The sequence below is a fragment of the Trachurus trachurus genome (genome assembly GCF_905171665.1).
Source record: "Trachurus trachurus genome assembly, chromosome: 9".
NCBI lineage: Eukaryota > Metazoa > Chordata > Actinopteri > Carangiformes > Carangidae > Trachurus > Trachurus trachurus.
Window position 1 is genome coordinate 12,191,056 of NC_139895.1, and position 17,693 is coordinate 12,208,748.

Below are 17,693 nucleotides of genomic sequence, written 5' to 3' on the forward strand. Positions count from 1 at the left end.
GGGGGCAGGATGGGGGGGGGGGCAACTCGTACTGCGTCACCGTCAGCAGGTCGATGGCTGTTAGCGCAGAAACTAAAGCTTTATCCTCCTGTTACTTCCTGTGTGTTCAACATAAAATGCATTGATAACATTTACACATATAGATCTATGGCAGAAATTATATCATTGACGGACTTAAATATATTTACAGTTCAACGAGGAAAAAAATAAAAGATAATATTAATAATAATAATAATAATAAATCATCATTTTGGTGAAATTCAATGTTAAAAATCATACAGAAAAATAAAAACTGTACAATATGATGCAACAAAAAATTAAAATAAAATCAAAAATTATAATAAAATTATATCCTATGTAAGTTTTTCAAAAACTACACAAGCATTCATTTATTTAATAAATGTACATTAATATTTCTTTTTTTTTCTTACCATCTTATAATGTGTAATATTTGGACTGGGCGTCTGCATACACTCAATATTAGCTGTAATTTCTAATTCTGTGTCGACTCGTTTTGAACCTAAGGCCACATTTATTTATGTTTTTTTATTACTATTCTTCACACCATGACAGGTAGCGTGTACTACGCAACATAGCACAGGCACCATCACAACATGTGTCGGGGGAGTTTTCCCTTTTTAAAAAATAGTCACCATAGATCTCTGTGTCTTCACTACACTCGTCCTTTATGGACATACTGTAAATCTGGGCCAGATGTCGACTGAAGCGTATAGAAAATATACTGTAATAATGTCAGGAAACAGGGAAAAGTTTGACTTTCTTTCTCTTTTTTTTTCTTTTTCCTCCAGCGCTTTAAGGCAAAGATACGATCGTTATCTGACCCCGATCTGAATGCAAAACTTAATTTGCAAACATTTTGTCTCACTGGACGTCCTTAAGGTTCAGTAAAATAAATAAAACTCACCACATTTGTGTGCATTTACAGTTTGGACCGACTAAAGGAGGATTAAAGGAGAGAAATACAGGTGTGAAAAAAGGTCACATGCACTTAAACAAAGTCCATCAGCCTACTGATCTCAGACCTGTGAGCAAGAGAGGAAGAATAAAAGGCATTTTGTCAGTTTGTTGTTGATCAGTCCGTCCATCTTTTCTTTTCTCCTCCTCCTCCACAAACACAGGCTTCGATGAGCGGTGATCGAATAAGACAGAAGGGACACACAAGAAAAAGATTCAAGATTTTGATTCCTCCTCCACCGGTTTGGTTCTCTACTCTTATTATAACATCAGAATAATAATAATGATGATAATATGCTGGATGACAGCATCGCGTTTTTCTTTTGCTTTTACATCTACTGCCTTAAATCTTACCAAAGAAAGAAGAAGAAAAAGAAGAAGGAAGATATAGCATAGATATATTACATGTAGATGCCGCATTTGGGCTTGTCCGGCACGTCAACACGGCCGCCATCTTGCGACGGAGACCCACGTCAGACCCTTGTAGAACAAATTTCAGTGTATGTATGCATGTGGGTGTGTGTCTGAGTATGTAAGTGTATGTTTAATATAAAAATAAAATAAAATAAAATAAGAATTTAATAAGAATTTTTTTGGTTGTTGTCTGACATTTATAATAAACCAAACGGCTTGAAAATCGGTTGAATATTCAGTGAGTTATGGCGATTTTAATGGTTGATAGACCTCTGCCTCTGTTGACGAATGCAGTAAGTAGACACACGGCTTCCCCCTGCCCAAGATGGCGGCCGCGTTGACATATCGTTCCAATGGACAGCAGCGTCAGAGGCGGCATCTATGTGTATATATCTATGGAAGAAGAGGAGGAGGAAGAAGAAGAGGAGGAGGAGGAGGAGGAGGGGAGGTCATCGGCTTCTACGTGATTTTAAAAAAGATGAGTCGCCGCTAAATAAGCAACAGGACTTCAAACCGACCTGGAGGAACGACTGAGCAACGAGTGGCACAGCTGGATGCAGCTAGGCATGGCATACAGAGCATCATATGGTGTGTGTGTGTGTGTGTGTGTGTGTGTGTGTGTGTGTGTGCGCAGCCCGTCCCGGTGTGGCTGATGGACGCCGTATGTACAAACACACTGGACAGTCACAGAGTTTTAAGCGAGTGGCACAGCTTCGCACAGCTTCGCGCAGCAGGAGAAAGAAGAAGAACAAGAAGAAGCGTGTGTTTGAGAGTCTTTTGGGTTTTTTTTTGTTTGTTTTGTTTCTCGTCGGGTGGTTTTGGTTTTTCCAGATGTTTTGCATGCACGCTCGTCCCCGTGAAGCAGATGTGAGTCTGTGTGTTTTAAGCCTGCATGCTTCTCCTGTACTGTACAACTGTCTCGTCATGTTTCTCTACAGTGTTTGTTTCCAAGAACTGGGTTTTTTGTGTTTTGTGTTTTTTTTTCCAGTCGGGAGGCGTCAGTGTTGTCGTCAACAGCAACTGGAGTTCAGCAGTGGCCGACGGTGGTGGCGGCGGCGTCCTGGCTGTCCTCCATGCTGTTGAGCGTGACGTAGATGATGGGCACCAGGCCGTGGGTGGCGCCCAGCGAGCAGAGCAGCCAGTCGGGGTCGGCCTTGCTCAGCACCCGCAGCACGTCGCCCTTGTTGAAGCTGAGCTGGCCGGGCTCCGTGGCGATGTGGTGGCACAGAGCTCGGACCTCACTGAGGAGGAGGAGGAGGAGGAGGAGAGACAGATTCATTCATTAATTTGCTGCATTTTCTCGTTAATTATTATCATTTTATGTTGTTCAGTGTTGGTTCATTCATACTGTAACTTATTGTTTTTAAACACCACAGGTCACAAGGGTTTAATCTTTGTTTCTGGTTTGTTGTTTGCTTTGTTTTCCACTGTTTTCTTTATTTATTTCATTTTATCCATCAAAGAACTAAGAAAATTTTGTTAAGCCCTGTCAATTGATAGTTTTCATGTGACATCACGGCCCGTATGGAACGCACCCCTGGCGGTCAAAACAATCCACTTCCCACCTATCTGCTGGCTTAGGACAATAAAGGGACAATAAAGTTTTTCTATTCTATTCTATCTTAAAATTTATTGTCTCAAATCTTCTTCAAATTTTGAATTTCCAAGTATTAAAATGAGTGCCCACATAAAGGGTTAAACCAGCCTACTACCTTTTATTTTAAACCTTGCATACTTTCAAGTTGTAATTTGCTTTTGACCTCATTTATGATTCGTATTGTTAAATAATAATAAAAAAAATAAGCTTTATTTCATGTTAAAATTTGGATAAAATGATGTCGACATTGATCCGACCAAGGTATCCAACAGATCAGGAGACAGTTTTCTCACCATGTGGTTTGAGGCCGTCGTCTGGCTTCGGTGGTTTGGGCCGGTACCGGTGTCGGTGTCGGTGCGTTCAGGGTCTGAGTCGGAGCAGCCGAAAGTTCTGGCTTCTTCCCGCTCCCCGCTCCAATAGTCTGAGCTACGAGGTCCAGAACAGAGCGGTCCAGACCGAGCCAGCCTGAGGGGGGTCTGAGGGAGGACGACAGGAGAGGGAGGGGAGGAAACTACGAGGTGAATGTGTTGTATAAGTCGGTTGAAAGCAGTTTTATCCTATAGTTTTTTATAAATGGAAATAAATCCCAAGAAAAGATCAGAATCAAAAATACTTTTCTCAACACTTTCTGCTGCAACTTGAATATATTTGGGTTATAAAAAGGCTCAGTGCTCAGCGATGTCGGGAAGTTACTGTGGTGTTTTAATAGACTTGTTAGAGAGTTAGATCAGCTGTGAATTAAAACCAAGAGAGTTTGCAAAATAAAATAAACTGCACATGTCACAGGGTTCCTGCACATTTAAAAATGCCAAAATAATAATAACGAAACGTTACGAGACAGAGTTGTTTTAGAGGTTGCGCGTTGCCTTCAGGGACAGTTTTTCAGCATGCAGTCTCTGAATTTACCTCAAAGACTCTGTCTCATAACGTTCTGTTGTTATCTCATAGCGTGGTGAATGTGCAGGTCACAACTTGTCCACCAGAGCGTTTTGGAGTTGTTGGATTGTGTTTTTGATGAGTTTGATGAGGGAAACCAAGAAATCCCATTAGCCTCCGTAGCGTAGCTCTGAGCAGCTCACGGCTCTGCTCCGCCGTTCTAAAAATAGCTTGCACCGACAATTAAAGGTAACAAACCTACTGCTATGACTATAGGGATTATGGCAATGGGCCAATTTGCCAAAATGTTGAAATATCCCTTTAAGATAAATACATTTCCATACAATTATTTCCATTTCCCATACTTTTCCAGACCTTGAAATGCATAAAATCAAATCCCATACTTTTCCATACTTGTCGTTGTAACTCACCTGGTCTTTTGACCTTTGACCTTCTGCTCCGCTCCCTCGGCTCTGGAGGGAGAACCAAGACTCGATCCAAACAGCCGGCCCCAACGCAGATTCTGTCCGTGTGAGGGGCTTTCCTCGGGGGCGGTGGCGGCGGCGGCCTGAGTGACCTCCAGAGGTTTGGCGTCTTTGTCGTGGTTGAGGACGGACTCTGGGGGGCTGCCCATCCACGACGCTCTCCCCCTGGACCCGGCCGAGCCCCCCCCCTCCTCCTCGCTGCTGGTGCTCTTCCTGCTCCTGTAGCCCTCCGCCGCTCCGTCGTGGTTTGACTCCGCCCCCTCCACCACGCCCTCCCTGGCGGGCGGCGGCTGCCCGTGCCGTCTCTCCGAGGACTTCTTCCTCTTCTCGGTCTTCACGAACTTGGAGCCCTCGGCGGACTGGTCGATGTAGACCTGCGAGGACTGCATGAGCTGGTACCACCAGCCCGCCTGCCGCTCCTGCCGCTGGCGCCCCTCCTCCGCCGCGTCGCGCTCCTTCTTCTTCCTCCTCCTGTCCCGCTCTCTCTGTCCGTCCTCGCCGCTCTCCTCCTCCTGGCTCTCCTGCCCGACGCCTTTCACCCTCTGCTCACTCATCCCCCTCTCCTTCCACAGGTTGTTGAACTCTTCCTCCATCGTCGCCGTCTGTCTGCTCTCCGACCCGAGTGTCACGCTCTCGTACGTTCCTCCCTCCCTCTTCATCCCTGATCTCCCTCCTCCTCCTCCTCCTCCCTCTCTCCTCGACTTGGCTCCCTCCATCCTCGGCCACGTCCCCTCTCGCCTCAGCCCCGCCCGCTCTTTCCTCGCCTCGGCGCTGGCGCTCGAGTCTCGGACCATCTCGCTCACCGTGGCGCTCCAGCCCCTCATGAGCTGGAAGGTGGAGCGAGCCGACTGGTCGACGCTCTGGCCGGCCGAGAGCAGCTGCTCCTTGCGGCGCAGCTGCTCCTGGCCCTTCTGCAGGAGGTGCGGCTCGAAGAGCAGGTCCAGGTCGAAGGGGAGGAGGGAGAGCGGCTGCAGCAGGAGGAGCAGCTCCTCGAAGAGAGGCTGGCAGGCCCCCTGCGACAGGGGCAGGAAACCCCACGGGTTGTAGTGCGCGGCTATAATGTCTGTGAGGGAAAACGAAACAGACATTACATCAGACATCAGTTCAAGAAAAGTTACGACTATTTATTTATTTTAAAGGGACAGTGCACATTAAAGCAGAAGTAAGCGATCCGGTCGTTTTCGCTAATGCTGCGTTCCAGGCAGGCTTTTGAAACCGTAAATTACAGCTTCAAGTCACAACTTACGACTTTGTAGCGTTCCAGGCAACCCACTCGTGTTTTTCCGACCTGTTTTACCTGTGAAAGTCACTATAACGGCCACTCGTAACTTCCGACCCGTGAAGTCGTACCAGATCGAACTGGTACGACTTCACAGGTCGGAAAAACACGAGTTACGAGTTGCCTTGAACGCACCATAACAGTCCTCGTCCCTACATCACCACATTCACGGCGTCCCTTGGCTGCACACACAGCCCTGCATGCCGTTCTCTCTACTCATTGGATAAAAACTGTAGGATACGATAAATGTTTTCTCCTCGGCTCAGAGCAGAGCAGAGGGACTGAGAGACCCGTGTTTCAGACCAAACACTCTATGTAAGTGATTGCTGTCGGAAGATATAACTATTTAAGACTTATATTAACACAAATATATCACTCACTTCTGCTTTAATGAACATCAGTATATAAATACAAATGTAAATGTGCCAGAGGTAAAGGGCAATTCCAGTTGTAATCAATGTTTACCTCACCTATGATCAGTTCATTTCATACCATCCATACTCCCAACTGCATTTTAAAATTAGTCCGGAGCCCATTAATGAACATTGAAAAAAACAATAGATTATTGAACAAAAACAAATATAAACGTCCACACGCTGCAGGTGGGAGAATGGATGTATGAAACGAACTGATCATAGATGACCTGATAGCTGAGGTAAACATAGATTATGACCGGAAATGCCCTTTAACATCCGTAGTCCCTTGACAGGTAATAGACAAAAAAGAATACACAGTGAGTAATACAGTTATTCGCATAAAGTACACATTCATACACAGACATACAGATAAAGTGCAGAGTGATATCAGCGATGTAATTCTATAAAGTGCCAGTTTTGAAAGTGTAAATTTAGATGGATGGATAAAGTGCATGGACAAATGGATAAATCCAGATGCATTGGAGGCTAAAGACTAAAGTCTCACCTTCGTGTGTGTAAAGGTGATTGAACCAGAACTCCAACGATTTCAGGCTGAAACAGAAAAAGAGAGCGAATCATGAAAACTTGCGCTAAAGCAATAATAAACACTAAACACGTCTAGACCAAAGTCTCCGAGACGACAACATGAGAAATTAGCCTCAAGTGGAGGAAAAACCACAAGGAGGTTGTTATGACCAGGTGCTTCAACATTAGAGGACTGATTAAGGATCTTTATTGAAATTTACATCATGGAGAGACTAATATGTTCTATACAAATGCAATCAGAGAAAATGAAGTCATACCTACTGTAATTATTTTACTTATTTGCTCTGAGTGTGTTTTTAATGGATGAAAGACTGAGTGTGTTTAAAGTTGAGATGTAGCCTTCATCGTGTTCATATACGTACAAATAAAAGAGAGAAAAGCTTTGTTTTATTGACCCTGGTTCAAATTATCTGAGTGACAGTTGCATCATTATGTATTTATGTGTGTTATTTATTTATATGAGTATTTGTCTTTTGAATCCTTCACTATGTACGATCTCTCTGAACAAAAAAAAGAAATCAGCATCTATAACAACTGAGATCTGCATCTATTTAACGTGCATCAACGTGTTGTAACAATCCACCTGTTGCAACTCTTCTTAGTTATTTCCTAACCTTCTTGAAGATCTCAACTTGTAGGTTCATTATCGTTAAAGGTGTACAGAAATGGCCGTTTGTCCTGTTTGTCGCGCCGAGTTGTCACGAGCTGCAACACGAGTTTACCCGAGTAAGGAAAACGAATTTGATTGGTCGTTATCGAGCGGGCGGGATATTCAAAGCTTGGGGCGAGACTGAGCTCCGTGTGTGTGTGCGCGTCTCAGACGTTTGAATGACGGATGACGGATCCAATATCAGTGGCTGGTGAATCGTATACAGGCTGACGTATAATCCGTGCGCCTGCATTATCCAATGCGAAAAAAAAAATACACACTTTCAGCCCGGATTTACTCAAAAATAGAATTTTCCACAAAGTTTGGCCTACAACGTCTGATAGATGAGTTATTACACTAATTTTATGACCCAGAGTGGGCTTAAATTCAATTTTCTTTTCTGTACACCTTTAATGTAAGAATCACAGAGGTGCTGGACTGAAGAGAAGTGACTCACTTGAGGAGGCCGAAGATGAAGGCGTTGAGTCTCATGCTGTGGCTGGTGAGCTCTGAGAACTGGCTCACCTTGGAGAACAGACTGTGGAGGACACGAGTGGATGGACCTGAGGGAAACAAACACACACACACACCAGGTTACACTTCACACATAAAAGTGTTTGACCTCCGAGTCAGTTCCTCATATGAAAGTGGAAGCAGAAAGTAAAGCTCACCATGGGACCTCAATTTGGAAAAAATCACCATGTAAGTGAACGGGAGTCAAAATTTTATTTCGTGATCCGATTGAATTGTTCCATGAGAAAGATAAATGACCTCTAGCTATTTAAAACATTGCGTTTCATGCCAAGAAATCCGCAGTTTGTTATAAACTGTTATAAAATTAAAAAAACAGAAAGACGACAGGTGGCGTAGGTGGCGTCACACACCAAATGCCGCCCTTTCCCGTGTCAGCTGCTCCACTGCCTGTTACTGTAGTAGAGCGTCTTCACACAAAATAAATTCTTCCGTTGTCATTTTACGGCAAACTGCGGATTTCTTGGCATGAAACTAGTGTTTTAAATAGCTAGAGATAATTTATTTTTCTCATGACACAATTCAATAGGATCATGAAATAAAATTTTGACCCCCGTTCCCTTACATGGAGATTTTCTTCCGAATTGAGGTCCCATGGCGAGCTTCTCTTCCACTTAGGCTTTCTATAGCGATTATACACTTACACAAATATATTCTTGGGTAGTATACTCAGATTTTGCCAATAAACCTTGACAATTATAACACACTGGACCTTTAAGTCTGTGACATGTGTTGCCTTGTAAAGCTACTTTCATGCTGTTTTTAAATTGCCCCCTGGGGACAAATAAGGTGTTTTGACTTGACTCAAATCGAATCATCCTCCTCCTCCTCCTCACCCAGCTGAGTGGAGGCTTCCACCAGGCTCCAGGGCTGACAGCGTCGCTGCCCGATGATCAGGTCCAGCACGTAGGCCTTCAGTCCGTCCTGCAGCACCTCGTGCAGCGCCGGGCACAGGTACTTCAGGATGAGGTGACCCACGTTGGGACTCACCCAGCTGTTCCCCAGCTTCGCCTGGCAAAGAGTCACAGAAATGAAGGTGACATGACGGAAAACACACATAACTTCACAAAAGCTGCACGGCACTTTGTCTGTTTGTTTAACTGTGTGTGTTTAGACACAATAGAGACACAAAAGTCAATATGTTGTCAGTTCCCTCATGTTTGCAGTCAGTGAGTTGCCGTGTTTGTTCTCCCCGAGCTCATGGAACAGACTTATCATCAGCTCTGAGTAAATAAACACATCATGTCCCAGGAACTCAGATTAGAAATGAAGCCAATGAAATAAGCACGAAAGGGAACAATTAAATTCCTCATTACAAAAACATATGTGATTGTTTCTGGATACAAAAACGTCAGGATCTATTGAGCCCAGATCAGGATGTGACGGCTAAAAACAGCTGAACACACACATCATAAAGTATAATAAAGGGTTAATGATTAATGTAAACCACCTTAAGAAGGAGGAGCAGCTACAGACGGGTGGTTGTTTTGCTCCGACTCACGTCTGTGCTCAGGGAGGAATAAAACAGGGAGTGTAGGGAAATCAAACGGCGCCCCCTGCCTGTTGGACCTACACTTCACTGCAGCGTCGACACAAAGCTGCTGCTGCTGCAACATGAGATTAAATCAACTCTAGAAAAACCAGTTCAGCGCCGTCGTCTCCTACCTTCACATCAGGGTCTCGACTGGTGCCGAAGTGAGCGACGATCAGATCCACGGCCGTGTTCACAGCCTTCACCAGACCTGAGGGAAACACAAAGACACAGCCTGTAAATTCACTTTTGTATCACTATGAATGGATGTGATGTAATGCAAGTGATTTCAAAGTGAGTTAAAGGGATACTTCACCCAAAATCGATAATTCACCAATTTTCTATTCACCGTCATGCCAAGGAAGGGTTTGGAGAACTGTCGGCGTCATCAAAACGCTTTAGGAGTTCCAGGGGGGGTCCGGCTGGCAACGGATTTTCATATAATGGCGGCGGATAGAGTTCACTTTTGAATCGTCCAAAACACACACTATGAAACATTCAGATACCTCCATACTGCTCGCCTGTACTGGCCCAAGTGTCCTGAAGCCGCCACATGGAAAAGTTGTTTGGAAAAAAATAATTTGATCTCTGTTTTAAGCCTTGTTGTAGCAGTAGCTCCCAGTGACTCGTTGTGAACCACTGGATGTATGATGTAAACAGGGAATCCGTCGCCATTTTATGAAAATCCGTTGCCAGCCGGGCCCCCCCCCCCTGGAACTCCTAAAGCGTTTTCCAAACCCTTGCTTGGCATGACGGTGAGTAGAAAATTTGTGAATTATCGATTTTGGGCGAACTATCCCTTTAAGATCTAAATTTAGCAGATATTTCTTGCTGCTTGATTTATTAAGACAGCGACTCGTTGTGTAATGAACAGCTGGGGGAAGCCTGCTAGGGATCCGTCTGTCTGTCGTCACTCTGCTCAGAGAACAAGATGAAATGCAACAGTGTTGAAACCTCAGTGAAGTAACAAGCAAAAACCAAGATTTATAAAAACACACTGAATGTAAAAACAACCAATAAATATATATATGTGGCTTCCTAACCAGGTCTATGTGTTGGATAAACACCACAGTGAGAGGTTGAACCTGTGTGAGCTGAGCTGCCTGCTGCTTCGAGAGGCCTTGAATTACTCTCCTCAGCGTCAAGGAGCCGATTCTCACAGAGAGAGACACTTGATGTGAAGGAGACACAGAAATCTTCTCCTCGATGAACAGCATGCAACATGTGAATCTCCACACAGAGGAGTTTCATTTGTATCCGTCAACAGCAGCTCAACAGAGTTATAACATCTTGAGCTTCTGTGGCTCCTCTATATACATTGTTACGGCTTTGTTATGCACATTCATAATAATGCACAAACATGTATTCATTTATCAAGATTCACTGTTGTTTAATGTGTTTTTATGATATGTGATGATTGAGCTGTGTTTTAAATATTGCTCTGTCTCAGAAACACAATTTACAATGATAATAAAGGCATCATCTTCCATTCTATTCTATTAGAGAGGAGATAAATGCTGCGATCAAGACAACTCGCAACTCGGAATAAACAAGCTCTGAGTTGTGAAAAATGAATTGAACGGAAAATTACAGGTATGAAACTCAGGTTTCATCTCAAAGCTCTGATTTTACAACTTAACGACAACAAAACATGGCGTCCCTCGTTGTTAATGGGAAGAATGAAATTGTAACAAAAGTTATTAGTCGATGTTTTCACACATCTTCATCTGCTTCCAAAAAAAGCATTAATTGCTGCTGCATATATTTCTCCTGTTCAGTAATCAGTCATAGTATAACAAACTTCTTTCAGGCATCCATGCTTTTTTCTCTCCTCTGAGTTAAACTGCAGTGTGAACGCTGTGATGTCGAAAGTCTGTCAGGAGTCAACGGCTCCACAGAGACATGGAGCCATGGAAACAGAAACAGAAACAGAAACACATCGAAACAAACTGTTGCATTAAGTCTGAGTCTGTCAGAGGAGCAGATAACTTATACTACTGTATACTATAACTTAGTATTTAGTCACACTGGAACAGTATCTTCATAACCTCCAGCTGAGGAATACCATGAGATGTGGCTGAAAGCCTCAATAACATCATTTGTTTGTTATAACTCTTTTATATTCTGCTGTTTTTGACTGCTACAGTTATGCTGCAATAAACTGTTGCCCACAAAGTTGGAATAATTTTGTTTTCAAACAAATTCCTCTTTTTATTCCTGTTTTAATTTAATTTATTGGGGTTTAATTTGTACATCTTTTGAGAAGATGTACATTTAATCTATTAAGAGTGAATCACAATCATTTAATGAGAAGAGGTAAAAAATATATCTTATTCCTACTTTATGGGAAACAGTGTATATCTATAAAATTACTATGATAATAATAAATTCCCTGATAGTGAGTGTGAATTAATTCTGTAGGCTATTTATTACGCATCATCCTTGGATATAAAAACACAGACTCCCTTGAAGGCCTCACCTCTCTTCTGAGTCAAGTCCACGGAGATCTGAGAATGTGAGGAAGAGCAGGAGGAGGAGGAGGAGGAGGCGTCGGGGGAGAGGCAGAACTCCTCCGGCGGCTTCTCGGTCAGAGAGAAGTAGTCCGGCAGGAAGTCGTTGTAGCTCTGCTGCAGCCTGGCTGACTGACCTGCAGACACACACACACACACACACACACACACATGAATACACGTTGATTCATAAAACATCTTCAACAGCAGCTGCAGCACCACAACGACACAACGACACTACGACTACTTCAAACACATGACAACAACAGACTACAGCAGCGGTTTGCACCATTGAGCCGTCCCAGCATGTGGCCCGAGGGCGCTGAGGGGAAATCGAACACGTTGCGTCTGGCGGGTCGCGTTGCTCCGCCCCTTTGGGACTCTACGTTAGAAGACAGGACGCCTGATTGGCCGCCGCCGCTGCCGCCGCCACCACCACCGGCAGAGACCCTCTCCACCCCCAGTGGGTTTCGTCGACGGTACTCCCTCCATTTGAGGGCCTGAGGAGAGAGGTGGTGTGCTGTTGGTGGAGGAGGAGAAGGAGGTGGAGAAAGAGGAGGAGGAGGAGGAAGAGCAGGAGGAGGAAGAGGAAGAGGAGGAGGAGGAAAGAGGAAGAGAAGGAGGAGGAAGAGAAAAGAGGAGGAGAAAGAGGAGGAGGAGGAGGAGGAAGAGAAAAGAGGAGGAAGAGCAGGAGGAGGAAGAGAAAAGAGGAGGAGCAGGAAGAGGAAGAGGAGGAGGAAGATGAGGAGGAGGAAGAGAAAAGAGGAGGAGAAAGAGGATGAGGAGAAAGAGGAGGAAGAGGAGTAAGAGGAAAAGGAGGAGGAGGAGGAGGAGGAGGAGGAGAAAGAGGAGGAGGAGGAGAAAGAAGAGGAAGAGGAGGATGAGAAAGAGGAGGAAGAGGAAGAGGAGGAGGAAGAAAAGGAAGAGGAAGAGCAGGAGGAAGAAAAGGAAGAGGAGGAGGAGGAAGAGAAAAGAGGAGGAAGAGGAGGAGGAGGAGGAGGAGGAAGAAGAGGAGGAGAAAGAGGAGGAGGAGGAGGAGGAAGAGAAAAGAGGAGGAAGAGGAGGAAGAGGAGGAGGAGGAGGTGGTGTGTGAGTTCGTGAGCAGGTGGATGGAAGAAATGTTTGGGAGCAAAGAGGACGAAGAAGGATGAGAAGTTAGGAGAGGATGGGAGGAGGAGGAGGAGGAGGAGTGAGTCCAGGCATGGAGGGGAAGAGGAAAAGAGAAAAAGAGAAAATAAGGAACAGGAAAAATCAACACTGAACTGTTTCATTTAAAAAAACGTGAACGCAGGAGGAGGAGGAGGAGGCCGTCGGACTTCTTCTTCCTCTTCTTCACTCTCTGATTGTCTCAAGGAATCAGAGGTTTAGTGACGAACAACAACAACACAGCAGAAAGAGACCACGTCGCTCATGGATGTGAAAGCAGAGTGAAGTCGGTAAAGATGGAGGAGGATGTGACAGCTCCCGTCTGGCCGCCTGTGGTCATAAACCCTCATGTCAGATGATGAGCCAGAGTAAAGAAAAAAACAAAAACAAAGTGCACGCCACATGAATAATTAATAACTAATGGATGAAAGAGTGAGTGGGACGTCTTTTGTTCAGATGTTTATAGTTGTTTGAATAGTAAAATCAAAGTTGAGACGTGACCTGGTGCAAATTCTCTGACCAATGGCTGCGTTATCATGTGTTCATAATGTATTTATCTTTCAGCTCCTTCACTATGTTCAATCTCTCTGAACAAAAAAAGAGGTAACACTTTATTTGAATGTGTTCATAACACTGTGATAACCATGAGCATCAATGAAAAGTTGTGACAGTTGTCGTTTAGTGTCGTTTGATAAGTTATGTCACTTTTGATGCAAAGTTATGACAACTTGGCATAAACCAGGACAACATAACCTGTCAAACAAAAAAAAAACATTTAGTTTAGCTAACCATCTGAAACAATGTCAACTTTGCATCAAAAGTGACATAACTTATTGAATGATAACTATAAGTATTCATTGATGTTTATTGACAGTGTTACTGTATGTCACCAACTTAAATAAATTGTTACCAAAAATGAGGAACAATCGGCCTCCAGACTGTGAGTTTTTCTGATTCCTGTAGGAACATGTGACCTAATAACTGAGATCTGCATCTATATAATGTGCAACAACTTCATATCAAGGTGTTGTAACAATCCACCTGTTGCAACTCTCTTATTATTTCCTGATCTTCTTGAAGAACAAACAAGCTGGTTCTCTCTCCTACTGTACCTGAGAGACCTTTTGGCTTTTGGTTGACATTTATTCCACACACACACTCCTACACCCATGCACACCATGATTAGTTCAGTTTTTATGTGAAATTTCTTTAAATAAACACTTGGTTAATCGGCTCTTGTGTGCATCTCCCTCCTCGGTCCAGTTTGTGACACACACGGTCACAGATGTGAAAGCAGAATGAAGTGGGTGACTGTGTGTAAAGATGGAGGAGGATGTGACAGCTCCTGTAAAAGCAGCCAAAACATCTCAGTCACCGCCGTCTGGCTGCCTGAGGTCATAAACCCTGCAGCCTTCATGTCAGATGATGAGCCAAAAAACAAAAAAAAACAAAAATCAAAGTGCACGCCACATGAATAATTAATAAATAAAGTATAATTCTTCAAGGGCAGAGCCTGGTTGTTTTATAACCTACCATTATGTGTCCTGGCTGCGGGGCCGTTGCTTCCCTCACCGTGCTTCCCCGCGTCCAGACATCCCAGAGGGCTCTGTGTGTCGGCGTGGAGGGGGGGCAGGCGGGCGAAGCAGTGTCCCTGCTGCACGGGGGGCAACATCTGCGGCGCCGCCCCCCTCTTCACGCCCAGGGACGGAGCAGGCGGAGGCGTCTGCGCTGAACCTGCTCCTTGTTTCCCTGTCGATTGCTGCTGCGGCGGTGGGGTGTGCAGGGGGGCGAGGCCGGCTGACAGCGGGCAGGAGAGGCTGTGTGGGCGTAGGGGGGGGCTGGGGCTGCAGGTGGAGCAGGAGCCCGAGCTGGGCGCCCCCTGCAGGCGGACGGGGGAGTAGCTCCCGAGAGGCGAGGGCCGGACTGATCCCGGAGGAGGGACGGTGGCCGCCGCTGCCGCCGCCGCTGCAGCGTGAGCCCCCGAGTACCTGTGCACATGTTCAGCTGCGTCTTCGCTCTCCTCCCCGATCGGACCTCCAGGACCGGAACCAGAACCAGAACCAGATCCGGGGCCGGAGCCGGGGCGAGCCTGCATCCCAGACACGTAGCCAGTGAGCAGCGGCAGCAGAGGCTTGGGCTGCGGAGGTTTGGAGGCAAACTGGTGGTGGAAGGTGAAGGGCTGGATGGGCAGCGTGGTGGGACGCTGGTCCCGGCTGTAGCGGACCACAGCTGGTCGGCCGTCTGAGGAGCTGGAGAGACCACCTGACGGAGGACAGGGAAGACAGGGAGGACGGACGGGAGAAGGAGAAGAAGAAGGAAAGGTTTAGATTTCTACACAGACAAATCAAACATTGCAACATTATTTTTTCTCTCTCATGTCTGTCCCTTCTTCTTGTGTGAAGATGTGTATATGTATCTTGCTTGCTGCCTTTTTGACCAGGCCTTGCTTGGAAAAGAGATTTTTTTGATCTCAAGCAATCTGCCTGGTAAAATAAAGGTCAAATAAATAAAAATAAAAAACAAATATTTCAAATAACGGTAGATTTGTTTTTTGCATGGGGACAGAATCATGTTGGTGTAGCCTTCCTGATCATTTTGCCTTGAAACTAATAATTATTTCAATTTTTTACACATCAACTGTTTGAACAGAGGTAAAATATGAAAGATTTTGTCCAAATTCCCAACAAAATGTCCCCAAAATCGTAGTTGACATCTTCAAATGTGTGATTTTATAATAAAAAACAGCACTAAACCCAAAGAAATCCCATTTACAACCATTAGAAAACAGATCAAACACTCACATTTCAACCAGTGAATAAACAGCTACAACATAACGAAGACAAAACGTCGAACGGTCAACACGAAAGTTACAAACTGAAACCTAAAACACAGAAAAAACTGCCCAGTCATGAGTCACAAAGCTCAACAGCTCTTATCACAGACAGCCACGCGAATGTTGGAGACACCGCTCTGACAGGCCCACGTGCACACACACATAAACACACACACAAACACAGACACACACATAAACTGGACCTGTAGGCTGCGTCAGGAGAGACATCAGCGAGGAGAAGCCCCTGTTTCTGCACTTGTTTTTCCACCACTAAGTCACTGTCTGTTTCTGTGTGTGTGTGTGTGTTTTCCTCTGTGTGTGTGTGTCTGTGTGTGTGTGTGTGTGGTCCTAGATCCACTGCTGTGTGTGTGTGTGTGTGTGACAGACAGCAGAGTGTGTGACGTCGGCAGTGTGTTGCGCAAGCTGTTTGTCACCATAAGGCCGGCCCACCGCCGTCACCTGAGCCGGGTGCAGTGTGGTGTTTGTCACCACAGGGGGGCGACGCTGAGCTGCTGCAGGAACAGGAGGATGAGGATGATGAAGGAAGAAGAGGGGGAGGAGGAAGAGGGATGGAGGATAGAAACACTCCCTCTCCTCTATCTGCTCCATCATGCCTCTAATTACCATTTCCTCCTCTCCTCATCCTCTCTTTCTCTCTCTCTCTCTCTCTGTCCATTCCCCTCCTCACCCACCTCTCCCCTCTCTCTTCTCCATCTCTTCTGCTCTTCTCCTCTTTCAGAGACGAATCCATTAGACAGCTCAGGCTTTTCACGTTAGCATTATGAGCGAGCGAGCTGCTGCTGCTTCCCGAGGCTTTTAACGCGGCCTGCCCTGCCTGCGCGCTGCGGTGAAGCCACGCAGCAGCTGACCGGACTGAGGTCTGATGAATAATATATAATAATGTTCTGAGACGCTGCACAGTCGCTCGTTATTATCATCATCATCATCATCTGAAATCATCACCAGTGTTTGTGGAAACAGTTGAAACAGAAATCTGAGATGCATCTTAGTTGTTATGGACGATGACACATTATTATTATATCAGATCTCTCACTTCAAGAGCTTCAAGCCAGAAAACAATAAAATCAATGCAATGAAATACTTACATCATCTTCCTTCACTAAATGAGGCAGAGAAGTGCTCTCCTCTCCTCTCCTCTTCTAACATCTGGACTGTACAGCTGTGCATTCACTATTATAACATCTGTCAACATCTGCTGTCAACACATGACCTGATCACTCTGCAACAGTTTGATAATACTCTTTCTTTTTTGGCGTCTAAGACAGATGTTTGCAGATGTTTGTCCGTCTCTGGTCACATAGAGAGAATAATCAACCTATAAATTGATAAGAAGCTGATAACACAGAATTTAACCAATTAATCATCTTATGAGTGGCTGATTTTTCTTTTGACAATATGAATCTTTTGGTTTTGTGTTGGCGGATAAATAAAACCATCACTTTATGTTATGAAATACTGAAAATGATTGACTAATGTGTGACAATAATCACCAGATTAATAGATCATTATAAATGAACAGATACTTGTTGGCCAGAGTTTGATAAAAAGGTTAACAAAAAAGTAATTGTAAACTAATATTTCATACTTTCTGTCTACATTTAGTTAACACAAAACAATATAGAGTCGTATATAAGTATACAGTAGGATGATTACTAACCCTATATATTGACTAATACTGAACTATCTCTGTCATGTCTTTTAAAATGGAAACTGAAGAAGTCAAACATTTTACGACTTTAACTTTTTTCCAACTGATGGACCTGTACAGGCTCCATGCTGGACACACTGGGCTCATTTGATGCTCGAGTTATAAAGCTGACATTTGGGTTTGTGTTGGCGGATAAATAAAACCATCACTTTATGTTCTAGCACATGATGAATTAC

General features: G+C 44.6%; 1 protein-coding gene across 4 annotated transcripts in view; it reads right to left on the reverse strand.

Annotated features, from left to right (window-relative positions):
* Window positions 1-1,453: 1,453 nt before the first annotated feature.
* rusc2 (RUN and SH3 domain containing 2) overlaps window positions 1,454-17,693 on the reverse strand; it is a 50,459-nt gene continuing 34,219 nt past the window's right edge. For 2 of the 4 annotated variants that reach the window (XM_083979971.1, XM_083979970.1), the window contains exons 5-14: window positions 14,489-15,217; window positions 12,099-12,329; window positions 11,779-11,946; window positions 9,434-9,510; window positions 8,605-8,779; window positions 7,695-7,800; window positions 6,548-6,594; window positions 4,294-5,410; window positions 3,280-3,462; window positions 1,454-2,630 (exon numbers count right to left, since the gene is read on the reverse strand). In XM_083979971.1, the coding sequence (XP_083836097.1) occupies window positions 2,417-2,630; window positions 3,280-3,462; window positions 4,294-5,410; window positions 6,548-6,594; window positions 7,695-7,800; window positions 8,605-8,779; window positions 9,434-9,510; window positions 11,779-11,946; window positions 12,099-12,329; window positions 14,489-15,217 (3,047 nt within the window). In that variant the 3' untranslated portion in view covers window positions 1,454-2,416. The remainder of the gene's footprint in view (window positions 2,631-3,279; window positions 3,463-4,293; window positions 5,411-6,547; window positions 6,595-7,694; window positions 7,801-8,604; window positions 8,780-9,433; window positions 9,511-11,778; window positions 11,947-12,098; window positions 12,330-14,488; window positions 15,218-17,693) is intronic. The other 2 variants (XM_083979973.1, XM_083979972.1) reach the window with 1 other exon arrangement.